Below are 18,052 nucleotides of genomic sequence, written 5' to 3' on the forward strand. Positions count from 1 at the left end.
CCTCAGATCTTGAAATTAAACAAATGGAAACAAGAACAAACAAGTGTATTCTTTGACAAAGACTGTTTTAGTAACTCAGTAGCCTATGTATTTTTAATAATGTTTAAATGGTGTAATATTTGTGAATTTGATTATGTAGCTACTTATCCATTTTCTTGGGAGTGTCGTCAAGATTACTCTCTGGTGCCGCGAGACTCCGCCCACACGCTGTTCTGATTGGCTGTGGGTTTTGATTGATTTTGATCTCGCATGTCTGTGTGGACAGACAAATTATTTGTCGCTGGAATCTTATCGCTTCACGTCTGGTTAGGACAAGCATAATGGTGGTGACGTTGAAGTCATGTGACCGTGGTTTAGTTCGTTCATAGAATACGTTAAGCCTTTTACTTCTGCTGATTGTGTTTAGGCTTCAAAATTCATAAAAGTTGTGTTCTTTTAAAAAAACTTTTTTTGGTCACAGAGCTTATATTTTCTGCAATAATCCAAAAGCTAATGGAAAAATCATATTGGGTTTTTTGTCAAGGGCTCCAGTTGATGCTAACTAACTTCCGGGTTCATATGATGTGTTTTATGGAGCTAATAAATCGCATTTGTATATTAGATCTGTGTATTAAAGTGACAGCAGCATAATATACAGTACCTACTGCTATATGCTGTTAATATGAATCAAACAATAAAAGAAAAACAGATAATCACTCACTGCTCTTGACTGAATGAACTTTACCTTTATAAGAACACATTTCTTACTTGAATGCTGCTGTTAAATGCTCTGGCGAGGAGATATCCATGGCGGACTGCACAGCTCACACTGGGCGGGGTCTATGCTAATAGGGCAGAGTCCCAGCAATCGTGGGCGGGGCCTATGCATATGTGACGTCACAAATGCTAGAATCTGCATATGGCTCATTCTGAGACACTGCTCATGATTTATGGGGATTAACAAAACAGGAGTGGGTGGACTTTTTTATTTTATTTTTTTTTATGGTTGTGTGTGCACACAATTATGTTCAAACTCCATGTAAAAGTGAATTTTGCATAATAGGTCCCCTTTAACTTGTAAAGTTAAGAGCAGATTGGGAACACACATAAAGCATATTTTAAAAACGTAATTATTTATTTGCATCATATTACCAGCAATAATCAGATATCCTGCCTAGCCTTGTTGTGGTAACTTTCCATGTGAAGCTAATGATGAAATGACGTGGTCTTTCGTTGCTTCCTTCGCCAAGTGGGTTCCAAACGGCTTATGACACGCAAGTGCCCTGCTCCCTACGAAGTCCACACATCAAGGGCTCCCTTCGGGATGCTCACTTCCGATTGGAATTACATTTTCCCAGGGTTTTTGCATTTTATCTGCGCTGTTTTAATTGCTTGTTCTTTATCGTTGGCCCGGCCGTATAGGCTACCCCGTGTCTTGCGCCATGAATTGCGTAAAACAGATCATTTCGTTTGAAAAAAAAACTGGATGTGCCGCGGGGTTAGGGTCTTAACCCCTAAACGTATGACTCTGACCCGGCATTGCACATAAGCGCCAAATTGTTTCCACGAATAATATGCAACCACGTTTATAACAGACTGCCAATAAGAGCAATTGGTCACTTGACGTCGTGCATAACATTTATTTTACCCCTTCGCGTCATGAATACACTACTACACTACAAACACTAGCACACATCCTCTCGTGGATTGTTGCTTTATTACCTTTATTAACAAAACGCTCCTCAATGCCCTTGCTTTCTGTTTTATTCCGTGTAGCTAAACGCGTCATGCAACTGTCACATTTAAAGCGCGCGGGTGCGTGCGTGCGTGTCTCTCCTCCTCCTCCTCCTCGCGCGCGCTGGTCGTGTGGAGAGCAGAGCGCGCGCTGTCGCTCGCTCGGTGTGTGTTCAGTCTGTGTTCAGTGCTCGGGCACGATGTTTGTGTCCGTGTGGTACGCTAAGAAAATGGGCCGGCGATTCATCAACAACGTCCGGAAAGCTAAAAAACAACGCCATCGGATCATGGTAGGAAATGACGCCTTTATAAACATACTGTCATCTGATTTAGCTGGATGTTCATCCCTATAGCCAGAAAACGCGGCGGAATGTGTGCATCACTTCTGATGGAATTTCTAACCTAATTTGGAAACAAGATCCTAATGGGATCAAATAATATCATTTACCGTATTCCTACAATATTTTGTAGAATGTGTTTATTGAACTCTGTATTCTAATGTCTGTCTTCTGAACAGTTAAAGGAGATCACAGGGGAGCTGTAGGAGTTTTAAAATCATGAAATATTTTCTTTAAAATCCTTTTTCTGATGTTCTACAGAAGCATTCTTATTGGAATCACAAAAGTCCCACTGGGTACCATGTGATCTAAAACATGTTGTTTTTGTTTTATATTGATGTTATATATAAAATGGACGTTTGAGGAATGCCACTAATAAGAAGCATCCATAGACCGGTCTGTGTTCACAGCAGAGCTCAGAAGAGTCTAGTGCGTCAGAAGTTGCAAAATGTGGAAAGTTAAAATTAGGGTGTCTGTGTGTGAAATGAAGCTGCCTCAAATGTTCCAGCAGCTTAAATAATAGATGAGATGATTAATGAGTCTGAAGGGATTAAATAGAAGTATGAAAATGGGGCACCTGGATATGCCTCCATAGTTAGTACATTTACATTTATTCATAATAACACAAGAAGTGCTGCATCGTCCAGAACAAATCTAGCTAGAACAGGGAGGGATTAAGAAATAGTAAACGTAGAAGATTGTAGTACATCAGAAATTGGGTAATTTTTCTATACAGTTATTTAGTGGTTCATTTACACTCTAAAAATGAATATATATGCATCAACACTTCATGATATTTGTATGTGTTTGATCGTACATGAACTGCTTCCAATGATGTACTGTAATAATGTTATTAATGATTATTCTTATTTTTTTTTTGCTGGGGAAAAGTGTTTCTTGGCTGACGTTCCCGGACTGTTTCCATTTTTTATATGGTAGATTGAGAAATTTTAGTAGACGAGATAGAGACTGTATTATTATGGTGTAAGTTGTAGTATTCAGTCAGTGGAGGATGAAGAGAGAGAAACACAGTAATAAGTGCAAGAACCGATTGCGTGTGTGTTTCTGCCTTGGAGTGTGTGAGTGGGTGGAAGCGTTTTCTGTTCTCATTGGTTTGTATCATAAATTGTGGGTGTCATTTCTGTCTGATTGCTTTTGTGAAGCATTCATTTATTCATAAGACATGCAGTCAGAGAAACACTTTTAGAAACAGAGAGAAGGTGTTCTGCCACAGGTACGCCAACACTCAGTGACAGTAGGACGGCCCAAAACATACTCTACGCAAACAGGCAACATTCACTTTTATGTTAATCATTTAGCTGACGCTTTTATCCGAAGTGTCTTACAAATGAGGAATACGACAAGCTATTCATCTTGAGGAGGCAACAACATCTGTGTTTAGCTTCACAACCTTCGTCCGTAATGTGGCAGACCACAATTCATGATGCAATGCAGTCTGGGTAAGACCAGGTTGAATGGCATTGATATTTGAATGTAATTATCACCTTAAAGGTTATTATTATGGTTCCATGAAGAACCTTTAACATCCATTGCACAAAAAGTTCTTTATTGTGGAGAAAGTTTCTTTGGGTTATTAACATGTTCTTTACACTAAGAAAATGATGGTTCTTTTAAGAACAGTTTATTGGAAAGTTCTTTGGGGAACCAAAGATTGTTCTTCTATGGCATTGCTGCGAAAACCCACTTTTGGAAACTTTATTTTAGAGTTAAGGCCAACCGAGGTTTTGCAATGGCCACACACACTCAAGAGTGCATGATGAAATGCATGTTTAATAGGACTCACACTTGCAACGAGTAAGCCAATCATTAAAAAAAGAGGAATAGTATACAGAGACCTTAAGAGATGTTTTTAAAACTTCTGTAAACTGGCATAATGCTCTTATGATGCATGCTGAAAAAAAATGAATGAAGAAAAAATGAAGAAATAGTGCATTGCTCCAGTCGCCTAACAGGTTTTGGAGCAGATTGTTTTGTGAACTTGCCTTAATGTAATGCAAGCTTTGCAAAGAGGCTGTTATTAAAGGATGAGGCTGCGACAACACACATATTAACCCCTGTGTGAGGGCAACAAATGCTCATTATTAAGACACGTCACGCATTCAAGTTGGAAAAGCATTATAGAAGTTTTTTACACTCAAAAAGTCTGAAAGTATGTCATGCTGTTTCCCTTCTGGCTGACATGAGCAGTAGGACACAAACCCAAATATCAATCATTAATCCAAGGAGCATTCTTATTATACTGTATGTACAACCTGGGTAAATTACATTTCTCAAAAAAAAAAGAAAAGAAAAAAAAAGACATCTGGTTATAAATGTACAATATTTGAATTGACCTAAAATGAGTGTTTATGGTCTTTTTTGACTTTATTATTTTTATTATATTTTATATATATGTTTGATTTAGCATTTTTACATAATTAAATTAAATGAATTATGTTAATTGATTATTTATAAATTAATTATTTTACGTATTTATTTTATGTTTATTATGTATGTTTATTTTAATAAGGGGCAATGCACATTAATTGACACGATCGTTTGTTTCCATCACTTTAATCTGCAGGCAGGGCCGTAGTTTGGGTGTCCGGGGCCCCGGGTGTAAGCCCCCCCCCCCCCCCCCCCTCCCTCCATGGAGCACATTAACACACCCTTTCCAAATTCACAACTCAGCAACTCTGATATCATTTAGAATTTACCCACTTTAAAATACAACTTTTTGGTCATTCATGTGCTCAGAAACTAAATACAATATTTCTGACTTCACTTGGAGTTTGTAAAAAATCTGCTTTTTTCAGCACTTTTACACACTTTCCTGGGTCAACATATTCTGAAAATGTATTCCTAACACCATCCCTGTCCTTAAACCTAACAAAGTTATCCCTAAAATCAGAGTGGAATGATGCTGAATAACACACATGTAGAAGCACATAACCCTGGCTGTAAGCCTAAACTTGACATAAACTCTAAACTTGTCCCTCAAATCTGATTGGTTGATTGTAATGTTGTTCGAGGATCAACAAAGATGTCGATCCAGGAACATGTTGTACTTGGTCAAATCAGTTTCTGCTTACACGACACTCTTTTCAACTAATAAGAGGACTTTTTTATGCAATTATATTCTTTTACACGACAACAGCATTTTGGGTTTCAAAGTGCATGTTTTTGCAAATTATCCCGTTATCGTCTCCGTGTAAACTACAAAAACACGAATTTGTGAAAATGGTGACTTCATGCGCATGTGTATTACCTGTTCAGTCTATAAGTGCGTAGTGTTTCTTTACAAAGTGACATCGCCAACTACTGGCCTGGCAGCAGAATACAGCGTTTTTAGTCGTTTTCATGGATCCGTGTAAATGGGGATTCAATTGTTTTGACAGTGTTGTCGTCTGAACTCGAAACATTTCAAAAACGCAATGGAGAAACTTTTCAGTTTTTAGTACATTGTTGTCGTGTGAATGTATCCTGAGACCAAGTATAAACAAGAGAGAGAGGGAAACAAATATTATCTGTCCTTGTCACATTCTGATGTGTATTATTATTACTGTTATTACTTGGTAAACACCATTAAATAACATGGGACTGTGGTTATATAGTGTGCTTTTCTGATTGTTTAAATTTCAGTGGCAGTTTCAGGTGCTTGTGCGAAGTGTGGGAGGGGATTTCATTCACACACACACACACACACACACACACACACACACACACACACACACACACACACACACACACACACACACACACACACACACACACACAGCCTCTGAGTGGGAGTTTATATAAGTAGATTTTGTTGAAATGCGTGTGTGTGTAGTTTCTGCCCACTGCTGTATAGCATCACCCTCGGGTTTGCGTGTGTTGCCAGTTTTATCTTCCCAAACAAGCGTGTCATTCAGAAGAACTCAAAACAACCAATATTCATACAGCTCGAAAATGTCGTGCTCTCAGATCTGTCAGTTTGTGTAGGACTCTTGAAGCAAACACAAGGCCAGCGCATTAGTGTGTGTTATAGGTGCCGTGTGCAGCGTGTCCTGTTTTCTGTTTTGACAAGCGTTTAAAAGAGCAGGCTTTTAGACTGATTATAGTTTAATTAATTTTGTGCATCTCATATTATGGATTAGTTGCTCTCTGACTTTGGATTAATTTGTTGAATAAATGTTTATTGAATGCAAATATTAATCATTAAACATCCCTGTAAAATGTTTTTAAAGATGAAGTGTGTTATTTTTCTGGACAGTGTAGAAAAATGTATTGCTCAGAGGTTGCTTTTCCTGAGCTCAGAGGAGACTTCGTTGTGATTCTCATATATCTCTCATTTTAATATCAACAGCATTTCAGATGTTTCTCCTAAAAAGACACATGAGACAAAAAATATTTGAGAGAAAGAGTAAAAATGAGAATATGGTGGAAGATACGTAGAACGTTTCTTTATTGTCTTGCTGCAATCTCTTTCAAGACTCCATTATAGAAATATTGTATTGCTCTGAGGTTTCTCTTTTTAAGCTCAGGAGACTTATGTGAGATTCTCACATATCTCTCATTTCAGTATCAACAAATCTAGTCAAGTCAAGTCAAGTCATCTTAATTTATATAGCGCTTTTAACAATGTAGATTGTTCCAAAGCAGCTTTACATTGATAATAGGAAATTAAAGTAAAGTGTTTTGGCTTTATAGTAGCTCTAGAATAAAGTTATTGTCCAGCTAAAGTTAGTTAAATCTAAGATGTTTCTCCTAAAAGTCCTTAGGAGAAATAAAAGTAGAAGCTCTAAGCTCAGGATACTAAGTGGTGATTCTCTTATATGTCTCATTTAGGTATCAGTTTTGTCTTCAATTTTATTTTAGGTGAAACATGTGTTTTTTTATTGAAAATGTTGTCTTTTACAACCCATTTTGCATTTGGGTCATGATTTCCACTGTCAACTCATTGTGCAGCAAAACACTGTCTACACTAAACGACTTCAGATATGACAGTGCATGTACTGTGTTTGACTGTGGATGAGTGAGATTGAAACTACCCAGAGTGAAGAAAGTTCTCTCTTTCACATTTCAAATGTTTCTGGTAGATAAAAACAATGTGTTTCAAGAGAGTGAAATGATGAAATCCCAAGTTTCTAGCAAATTATGCACTTAAAAGACATGACCTGAACAAACCATCCATTATTAATTTAACCATTCTACATTTCTTAGGCAGTGTTAATACATTATATATCAATGCACCAGTTCAGCTAAGAGTCTGGTGGACTTTTGTGTTTCTTGTGATTCCCCTTGTCAGCGAAAAGGGGTTTTCCCGGCTTCGTTCATTGGCTGGCGATCTTGTCCTGTCTTAGGCGGCCAATCACGTTGGTGTGTTGGCGGATGTATGTCTTTGGATGAAGTTGAAGTTTGAGGTTGCGGCAAAACTTAACTTAAAGCACGAGACTCAACGGAAAGAAAAGAAACTAAGTAAAAGAAAGGAAAGTGAGACGAGAGTAGTGAGATGGCTTGAATGAAGCTGTTCTTAACCCATTTTCATCTCTATTGATCTGACTCTGTCTGATCCTTTGTTCATGTCCTGAGATTTTAAACTGGGGTATCTGTCCAGTCTCCTGGAGGTTATGACCAATGAGGTATCGTCTTTGGTTCAGATGTGGCTGTTTCTCCTCCTCTCACCAGAAATCATCACTTAACTTTCCCGCTCTAGCAAAGGACAATTTAGACATAGTTTCTATACTAAGAATACAATACATTTTACACAGATTTCATTCAAGTTATCTTCTGAGTTATGAGCAGATGATCATGGTAGGAAACAAGAAAAAATAAACACTTTCAGTCAACCATTCAATAGTTATAACAATTGCATGAATTATGTGTGATCTAGGCATAATAGTCACATATATAGATTTCGAACATATAGAATTATGCAGTTGAACAATGTTTGGTTAGTCCGTCTAGCGTTGTTTTAAAATGATCTGATGCGTTTTAATCATGTAAAAGCAGTCTCTGGGGTGTTTTCCATGAGAGGTCAGTCAGAGGTCTTTAAAGGGATACTTCACCTCTGGAAAGATGAATGTGTATTTAAAATAGGTCATTTATGTAGAAGAAATGTGAAATTATTTTTGAATTTGGAGCTTTCTAGACTAAGAAAAGCCAGAAAATGTATTTTTGGCTTATGTGGATGAAAGACAACAACTCCCAGAATGCACTTGCTTCGCTGCGCTAGGAGGCCACTCCCAAGTCACGCCTACCGATAAGAGAGGGCAGTTGAAAACAACAAAGCTGAGCTACTAGCGAGTCTCCATGATGAGTTTGCCCTGGATTTCGAGATCGCCCAAAATGTCCGGGATTCGGCTTTTGCGTTCTACAGTCGCCATTCATCATGTTTACTGTGGCGAGCAGGACGAGGCTGAGGGGCGCGGGAGAACGGCGCGAGGCCGGTGGCGTCATTACTGAGATGCACCGGTCTCCAATCTCTCACGGAGGAGCGGGAATTTTCTTAGCAATGTTAAAACGCACATCAACCGATCACTTGTTTAGCGTTCATGTAAACACTACATTCAGATTCACCAATTGGAATGAATTCAGTTAGATTGAAACAAAAGGTGTGCATGTAAACAATGAATGGTGACCGCAGAAAGCAAAAGCCGAATCCCGGACATTTTGGACGATCTCGACGGCTGGACATGTCCGGGAAAAAGAGGATGGTATTGGAAATCAAACGCACTGGCACTGATCTGTGATAGGTCTGTTAGCGCATTAGGTCCAACCCCCTATGGGCGGGTTTGAAAGGGTGGAAACTAGTGCTTGTAGTCTCAACAGAAATCCGCCCCTCTTACACTTCCTCCGACAATGACTCAAAATGACGATTTTTGCGTCATTGTGGGTGGAAGTGTAAGAGGTAAATACGGATTTCTCCCGTCTCAGGGGAAAATGAGAGAGTGTTGCACGACCATTCAATAGTATGACTGGGTTTTTAACAATGCAAAGCTTAATGCAAATGGGTGGAGTGTTCCTTTAAGAAGAAGAAGGTCGGTTTTGTATGTCTGTCATGGGGGGTTAAACAACCTCTGGCGTTATCTTTGTGGGACTCGAGCTCCAATCCGTCTTTTACAAACTACCTAAAGTTGGCTATGTTCTTCCTTTAGCTTGGCTCATCTCTTTGAAGCTTGCATGGCCATAAAGTCCTTTGCTGGGGGTTTCTCTTGTTGGGATCATCTCTTCACAGGGTTTGCTGTTTACAGCTGTGCAGTTCTTCAGTTAGCTTAGACTGGATTGCACCCACTTCATTTATGGTCCTAGATTGTTCTGTTCGAACGAATCATCTCTGTCCAAACTGCCCTCAGATCCTACTCTAATCTGAGCACTGTGTGTGATGTTGTTGAGAATCTAAGATCTCTTCTAAAACTTTAAAGGAGACCACTGTGAGAGTGTTGGAGTTTTTTGTCTCAGGAAGACAAGTGTGAGAAGCAGGAGAGTCTCCATTTGATGTTAATGTAACCTAATTTATGTCTAGGAGAAACTTTTGAGATGTTAAAGAGATCTCTTTTTTTCTCTCTCTCTCTCTCTCTCTCTCTCTCTCTCTCTGGGTTTACACACTTTTTTTCTGAAGTGTGTAAAGTGACTCATGCATGGGAAGATCTCCTCAAAACGTGCAATCTAAATTGCTTGAACATCCAGCCTAACATACTGTGATGTAGAAGCATGTGCTTTTGGACTAATATTACTGTGACGCAGTTAGATGTTATGGGAAGAAGGAGGCGGGAACCAGCGAACATTCAACAACTTTTAATAAAATAAATAAACAAATACAAAATGAAAGTAAAGATGGCAGTCCTTCACGTTCGACTGCCGCCACACATAATAAAATAAAACAGTCCAGGCCTAGTCCTCTCTTGATCTTCACTGTCTTCGCTCCTACTTTTATGCCTCCTCTCCTCCGTGAGAGATATGAGACCGGTGCGTCCCGCAGGTGTCGCTCATCATTAATCACGGCACCAGTCTCACGCCGTTCTCCCACGGCCCTCGGCCTCGTCCTGCTCGCTACAATTACCCACAAATCTCTTGTGAGAAGGAGAGTTATGATTATGGTTTGAAGAAGGAGTTTGTTATGGTTTTCAGGTGTTGTAAACTGATGAGGAATGTGATGTTGAAGAAGTTGTAACTTAACCTCACAAATGTATAAAAAGATACTGCAAAAATAATATACTTTAAAAGAACTTTAGTGTGACTTTAGTGTGAACTGAATGCAATGTTTTCTGGCGCTTAATTACATGTTAACTGCAGTTAAATAAAAATGATTTATACAGTAGTTTAAATTTATATTAAATGCAATTAGCTGAACTTTGTTATCAACACATCAAAATATGCACTTCTTTAAAACACAACAAAATATTGTTAAAACAATGATTTAAAGTGTACTTTAAAGTAAAACCTTTAATTTGACAGTGTTACATATGAAAGTGCAGTACACACAAATGGCCTTTTTATTTCATGAATATAAAGTAGTACAGTAATGGCCACAATTGATGTCCGGAGGGGATATTGTTTTTTATGTCCCCACACATTCGATTAAACAATCAAAATATGAAGAAAATATTTTAGATTTTAAAAATATTTTAAATGTGAAGGAAAAACAAAACTCTAAACTTGGTTAAGGTATTTATCAAACTACAGCTACATGTTTTATTTTACTATGCCAAACCTTGCATACATTGACTACAACATAATCAGTTATTAATATTTGTTGGTTTTCTCGTTTTTGCATGTGTTAATAATTTCTTTGTATGACAGCCTGACCAAAAATTATGTTCACACAATTTGGCATGTTTCATTGCATTACCACAAATAAAACAATCAACTCCAAGCACAACTACACAATATACATTTTGGGGGAACATCCAGACATCCCTTTTGGCCATTACGGTACATTTTTATATATACTGTATTTTAAATGTACTATATTTGAAGTCATGGGCGTCGGAAGAAAAAAAAAAGTGGGTGGGTCTGTGTTAAATGTTACTGGAGTAAATACCATTTCATGTATTCTGGTGCCTTTTAATTAAACAAGTAGCCTAAACTTCACTTCACTTCACGTCGGGCGGTTCTTTGCCTCCACGTCGTGCATTAAATGCACAGTTATTGATGTTTGCAACGCAATATTTGATTTCTCGTTGAGAAATATAATGTAGCGATTCAGCGGAAATGGAGTTTAATTTATTAGGGAATTCCTCAAGTGGAATGGATTTGACTGACGGCGCTCTGAAAAGCGAACAGACAAATGCGCTGAATCAGAGACGGTAAAAGTAAGTGGGTCCAATATAATTGGTCTTAAAAAGTGGGTGGGTCTTGTCCCACCCATATACAATGGTTCCGACGCCCATGTTTGAAGTACATTACAAGTGCATGTTCAGTACAGCTCAGCACGTTCAGACAATTTAAAGATTTTTTTATGATCTTACTATATTGCGAAGTGAAAAGTACATTTCCTGCTACTAGTGAAGTACATAGACCATGAACTGTGAGTAAATGCATGCAAACATGCCAGCGTAAATGTGTGGCTATCTTGATATTGGCCATTTTGAGTTGAGAGAAAGAAGGCTCCATGGTGACCGGCTCCCCCTCACAGGGAAAAGAACAATGTGCTTCTGAAGAGAGATATGATTGATGGCGTAGATTAAGGGGAGCGAGACAGAGAGTGGGAGGAAGTGTTGATACATAGAAAATAGATGAGAGAACATGTGCATTGAGAGAAGATGTGCGTTGTTGAGAAAGACTGAGCCAGTGAATAAGCAAGAGAGCTTATCAGCGAAAAAATCTTTGAATGCAAGGGAAGACATTATTGATCGTTTCATAATGACCAGTTCCAATGATGTGTAGTGTTTGTCAGCGCTAGTTTTGAAGACGGTACTTTGAAACTAGGATTAGCATATAGTGTGCCTCTAAAAAGATGGTAAAATACATACGAAACGCACCATAAACTGATCATAAATGTAATACATTTTATTGTTGTGCTGTAATCAATTTTTCAGAATCTATATAATTGCGTTGTGCGAGGAACAGAACTTCATCTCTTCATCTCCAATTCTGAGTTGCAAGCATTAAAAAATTCAGCAAGCGCTACAATGTACAAGTACAACGTGTTCCTGGATCGACATCTTTGTTGATCCTGGAACAATATTCCAATCAACCAATCAGATTTGAGGGACAAGTTTACAGTTTATGTCAAGTAGGGATATGAGTAGGACAAAATTTTCTAAATATGTTGATCCAGGAAGACGTCTGTCTTGGCAAAATCACGATGACCCTACCCAGAGTGGATCAGGAAAAAGATTTTCAACAAATAACATGTACATTTTTACTCTTTTGTTTTCTCTTTTACTCGTTTTTAGTTTTTTTGAATAAGTTATGTTCTTTTTAACCCGCATATCCTCTCGCCTCTCCTCTCCTCTTCTTTTGCGCCCCCTCTCATGTCCCTGGTTGGCTCTCTGTTCATTTTGCTAATATCTACTGCACTCGCTTCAACCTTCAAATCCCTCAGAGGGTCTCGCAACGCCTGCTGAATAAAGGCTGACGGTCAGCAGTATTTGAGTATGTGTGTGTGTGTGGCCTGCATTTGTGTGTGTATATTCAGATTTTTTCAGTGTAGGATGAACCTGCATGAAATCTAAAAGGTTAGTCAATATTTAAGTAAACATTTAGTCAGTGACTGAAAGAATGCACAGTAAAAACCTGTTAATCGGTTTAAGGGAAGTTCCTTTACTATATATGGTGAAAAACTGTAATAATCCAAAATCCGAAATTAATTTTTCTAGCTAAAAATCGAGTTTATGGACATTGAATGGATTGTAAATGTAACTTTAAGTGACAATAGCCTATTGTTTACTGCTTATTTATTGCTGATTGAGCGTTTACATGAGATATGATACGTTTCAATAAGTTATACTGTATCTTTCAACATACCTTCTGATGATTATTCATGTTTATTTTGTGCTATAACTTGTAGTAAAGAGGAAGAGATGATCGGTTCACATGCGCGCTACAGCGAGCTGTCACATTAAAGAGTGCCAAAACCACATTTATTGTTCGTATTTCATGATAAAATCGATAGAATCGGAAAGCTGAGACTTTGTTCCATATTAAAAGTAACAAATCACAAAGCTTATTGCAGCTACAAATGTTCAGTGGAGTTTTGTTCACACATCAACCGAAAGCAGCATGGATTAGAAGATCGATCTTGAGATTCAAGGATCCAAATCAGTACACATTAAAAACGGGAAACCCATATTGTCAACCCAGCGAATACGTCCACACAGCTGATGTTTGTCTGTTGTACTGTAGCTTATCCACATTGTGCACGAAATAGACACCGGACACAGTCAAAACGCACCATCGGAGAAGCGCTAATTAAAAGTCACTCTTTCGTCCCTCCAAAACCATTTCAACCGACACCAAAAATTGCTGTTTCGGCCGAAAATATTCAGTAGCCAATATTATGGTGCATCCCCAGTTACAGTGAGTATGTTGGTTGTGTTCTACAAAATATGTATTTGCATGCTAAATTTAGCGTTCAGTTGCTGACCTACGCTTCACCTCACCACAGCTAACAGACTGAAATAATGTTTTTGACAGCAACTGCACACCACAAACACACACATAAACACATTATTTTGGACAGTGGCTAATATAAATGATATATGTTGTATAGTACCCTGACGATGATGTACCACCCACCATAATTCCTTGCTTTCCTTGCTCTGTTATGCAATGACTCTTGGGTAATGTGAGGAATCAACATCAAGCTCTCCCGTCACGTTCCTTTCACATCTCACTATACTGACCCTCTCTAACTGGATCATTACACTTTTTCTTTAGGTTCTGCACTGTTTCCCGTCCCTATAGTCTGTGAGATTGTGTCTTTTATATTTGTATGAAATGAGCAAGTTGTTTTTGATATCTTACCAGCTAAATCAAAGCCTAGCAGTGGTATTATACGCTTACAGAATGAATATATTTAAGACATATGACATTAAAACATGTGGACAGCAGAAATGGGATTTTCTTCAGGCCTGGACTTTCTGGGTTGGCAGCTGAAGAAATCAAGCAAATTGGTATATTGGTCATAATGAATAGTGTATTTGTCAGAACGGTTATGACGTAATATTGAGTGTTGACTAGTTTATATCGTTCGCTGTACTACTTGGAATACTGCTATACTGCATTTCCATTGTTTTTACGAGAATCATGGTTCACAGACCTTTTGACCAATGAATATTGCTGTTGTTTATATAGATCAATTAGAGAATTATTTACAATTTCTAACAGATAATGAATTTTAGAGCTTAGCATAAGAAAATAATACTATAGGAATGTTCATCCATCCATCCAACCAACCATTCTCCAAATGACTTGTCCACTGTAGGGTCACGTGAGGAAAGTTCATTGTTTGTTTGTTTGTTTTATTTTGTTTTTTTATTATTTTTCAAGAGCTTGAAATCACAATTTAAAATTCCATCCATTCATTCATTCACCCATCCTATCGTCCACATAAATCCATTCATCAATCCATCCATCCATCAATCCATCTATTCATCCATTTATCCACATTGATCCATCCATCCATCCATCCACATTGATCCATCCGTCCATCTATTCATCCATCCATCCATCCATCCATCCATCCATCTATTCATCCATCCATCCATCTATCCACATTGATCCATCCATCCATTCATCCATCCATCCATCCACCCATCTATCCACATTGATCCATCCATCCATCTATTCTTTCATCCATCCATCCATCCATCTATCCACATTGATCCATCCGTCCATCTATTCAGCCATCCATCCATCTATCCACATTGATCCATCCGTCCATCTATTCATCCATCCATCCATCTATCCATCCATCCATCCACATTGATCCATCCATCCATCCATCTATCTATCCACATTGATCCATCCGTCCATCTATTCATCCATCCATCCATCCATCTATCCACATTGATCCATCCGTCCATCTATTCACATTGATCCATCCATCCACATTGATCCATCCGTCCATCTATTCATCCATCCATCCATCCATCCATCTATCCACATTGATCCATCCGTCCATCTATTCACATTGATCCATCCATCCACATTGATCCATCCGTCCATCTATTCATCCATCCATCTATCCACATTGATCCATCCGTCCATCTATTCATCCATCCATCCATCCATCCATCCATCCATCCATTCATCCATCCATCTATCCACATTGATCCATCCGTCCATCTATTCATCCATCCATCAATCCACCCATCTATCCACATTGAACCATCTATCCATCCATCAAACTGCTTTTCCACTGTTGAGTCACAAGAGGATATTTTTTTTATGTATTTATATATTACATTTCCAGAGCTTGAAATCACAATTTAAAATTCCATGTTATTTCAATAACAAATGACTATGGGAACCCTGTCTCACGGTGCGCCACCTGTCTGTTTTCCCTGGTGAAATTCCATGAAACTCAAGTGACATTAAGACTTCCAGAACGCCTGTGTTAAATGCTCCAGATGAGCCATTACACAGTCCACTGACATCAGAGTGCTGTGTGACGTGGAGAGATACACTGCCAAACGCGTGTGTGTAACACACTCGAGTGTAGGAGTACCTTGTTACCATGCAAACGCATTCAAGGAGAAAACACACAGAGAGAAGCAACGCCAACGCTCTACTGTTTGAGGAGAGCATATAGAGAGAGAGAGAGAGAGAGACCCTTTCTTCTTGTGATTTACCAACATAATGCCTGCAGTTACAGGAAGTTGTATTTTGATGATGTTGATGATGATAATTATGACCTGGTAGTATAACGATAAATAGAAATCAATGTTTTAATTAATGTCTACAAAGCAGAGAGTGTTTAATTAGAAGTGGAGCAGCAGCACAATAACGTTTTTGCACAACAAACTAACAAGTGAATACGCCACTTATCTTGAATAATTCTTGTTAACTACAACACTAAGAGCTTCCTGCTTCCCATAAAGGTGCCGCTCGGTGAACGTACCAAATGAGTGACAGGCAGAAAGATCGGTTAAATTAAGAATCTCACTTTTCTTTTTTCTGCGGAGCGCATGAATTGCCACAGAGACTGGTGTGATTTTAAAACTGTTCAGTGAGATCTGTCAGAAAATGGGGATATTTCATAGAGTGCCATTCTGTAAAAGTATTTTAAAGCACCTGTACAGTTGTAACAAACTTGGCTTGCAACTTAATTAAACCAGTAGTCACTTAAAAGTTCAGGGCATGAATGAATAAGAGAAAAAAACTGTATCAATACTTGAAATCAGGCAAAGATAGGCATAAGCAGGATAACCAACAAAGTATATTGATAACTCAATAGTCAAATCAGAAAAATTAACACTTATCCGAGAGTCCTTGATCAAATAGTCCATGCATGAGAAGTATTGTCCTTATGCATGAATCCTTAAGGTGATGATACACAGGGCAACTTTTTGAGCAATGTTGCCGTCAACGGGCAACCAGATGAGACACAGGACCCACGACTGATCGAAATTATCCAGATAGAAAAATGTATTGCCCATTTTCAATGGGAAAGTGCCCAAGCAACAATCGCTCGGCAAGATTTCCCAGCAACATTGCTCAAAAAGTTGCCCTGTGTATCATCACCTTGAGCCCAAAAATGAATCCAAATGTCCAGAAAAAATGGTAATAATCCTCCAAACGTGATGAAACAGCAAAAATACCAAAAACTCCAAGTCTTCTCTTGAACCTCCATTGGGAATTTATCCATTAACGACTTCAAAAGAGAAGGCTAAAAAACACCAATCTGTTTGATTCAAACAGGATCACCTAACATGCATGCTGTCTTGCCAAAACCTGGCTTGCCCTTTCCTACTAAAGAAGGCCTTCCTCCTCCATGGTGCTCTCCTGTCAAAATAAAAGTCAATTTTGCCAACTACAGGATGTTTCTGTGCCAAACATAAAAGTCCCACATACAAAAGACAGAGAACTTCAACTAGGGCCTGAAACCAGTTGAATCATACCTATAATTAGGCTATTTTACAGTATTTTATCCTCCTTCACATGAGAAAAATAAAGTATGTGTATTTCTCTTAGCCCTAATATAGACTGTCACACAGTAGTCTAAGAAATTCAATTTGGTAATGAATTTGAATGATTTAATTAGATCATAGTTTTAGCTTTACACTTACACTTACACTGCATGCATTTAAGTTTATTGAACTGTATGCAAATAAGACATTTATGATAGATAATCTTTATGTATTAGTAATAATATTTGCAATATTTGTTTTCTTCAAATAATATACACTACTGTTCAAAAGTCGGGGGTCAGTAAGATTTCATTCATTTATTTATTTGTTTATTTTGTGAGAGAAATTAATGCTTTTATTTAGCAAGAATGTATTAAATTGATGAAAAGTGACAGTAAAGACCTTTATAATCAGGGGTGCTCTTAAGAAGCGCATGCGCTACCAAAATAAGAAATACACAGGGTAAATAAGTTCATACCACTCATTTGCGTACCGACATGATTGACAGTTATCAACTAACTGTAATACTGGAGAAGATTTCCGTTTTAACTGAATGCATATTAAAACACAAAGCTGTGACATTCACTGATGCGCTTCACTCAACAGTGCTAAAAACTTACGTGCACCCCTGTTTATAATGTTACAAAAGATTTATATTTCAAATAAATCCTTTACTATTCATCACGTAACTGCTGGCTCATTGCCATTTTAATTCTCCTTAGCAGCTTACCATAAAGCATTACACTTTTGTATTAGTGCATATATATATATGTATGTGTACAGTACAGTGTTCCAGCCTTACTGAAGTCCACTATACAGCAACAGCTCCACTGCGGTGCCTGAAGGCTGTGACACAGCAAGCTGTCGGTCAGTGTTTGTCGGGTGGTTTTTGCAGTGTGTTCCAGACGTCGGCTCTAGTCGGGCCCCGTCGGTGACAGTTCA

At 38.3% G+C, this 18,052-nt stretch overlaps 1 protein-coding gene across 8 annotated transcripts in view; it reads left to right on the forward strand.

Annotated features, from left to right (window-relative positions):
* Positions 1-18,052, forward strand: part of dlg4a (discs, large homolog 4a) — a 187,008-nt gene that overhangs the window by 116,514 nt on the left and 52,442 nt on the right. The window contains exon 1 of one of the 8 annotated variants that reach the window (XM_082170943.1): positions 1,838-2,003. The exons of the other annotated variants lie outside the window; for them this stretch is intronic. Within the exon in view, the coding sequence (XP_082027069.1) occupies positions 1,914-2,003 (90 nt within the window). The 5' untranslated portion in view covers positions 1,838-1,913. Of the gene's footprint in view, positions 1-1,837; positions 2,004-18,052 lie in introns of those variants that run through there. 8 annotated transcript variants of the gene reach the window in all.

Source organism: Leuciscus leuciscus (genome assembly GCF_965113295.1).
Source record: "Leuciscus leuciscus genome assembly, chromosome: 5".
Classification (NCBI taxonomy): Eukaryota; Metazoa; Chordata; class Actinopteri; order Cypriniformes; family Leuciscidae; genus Leuciscus; species Leuciscus leuciscus.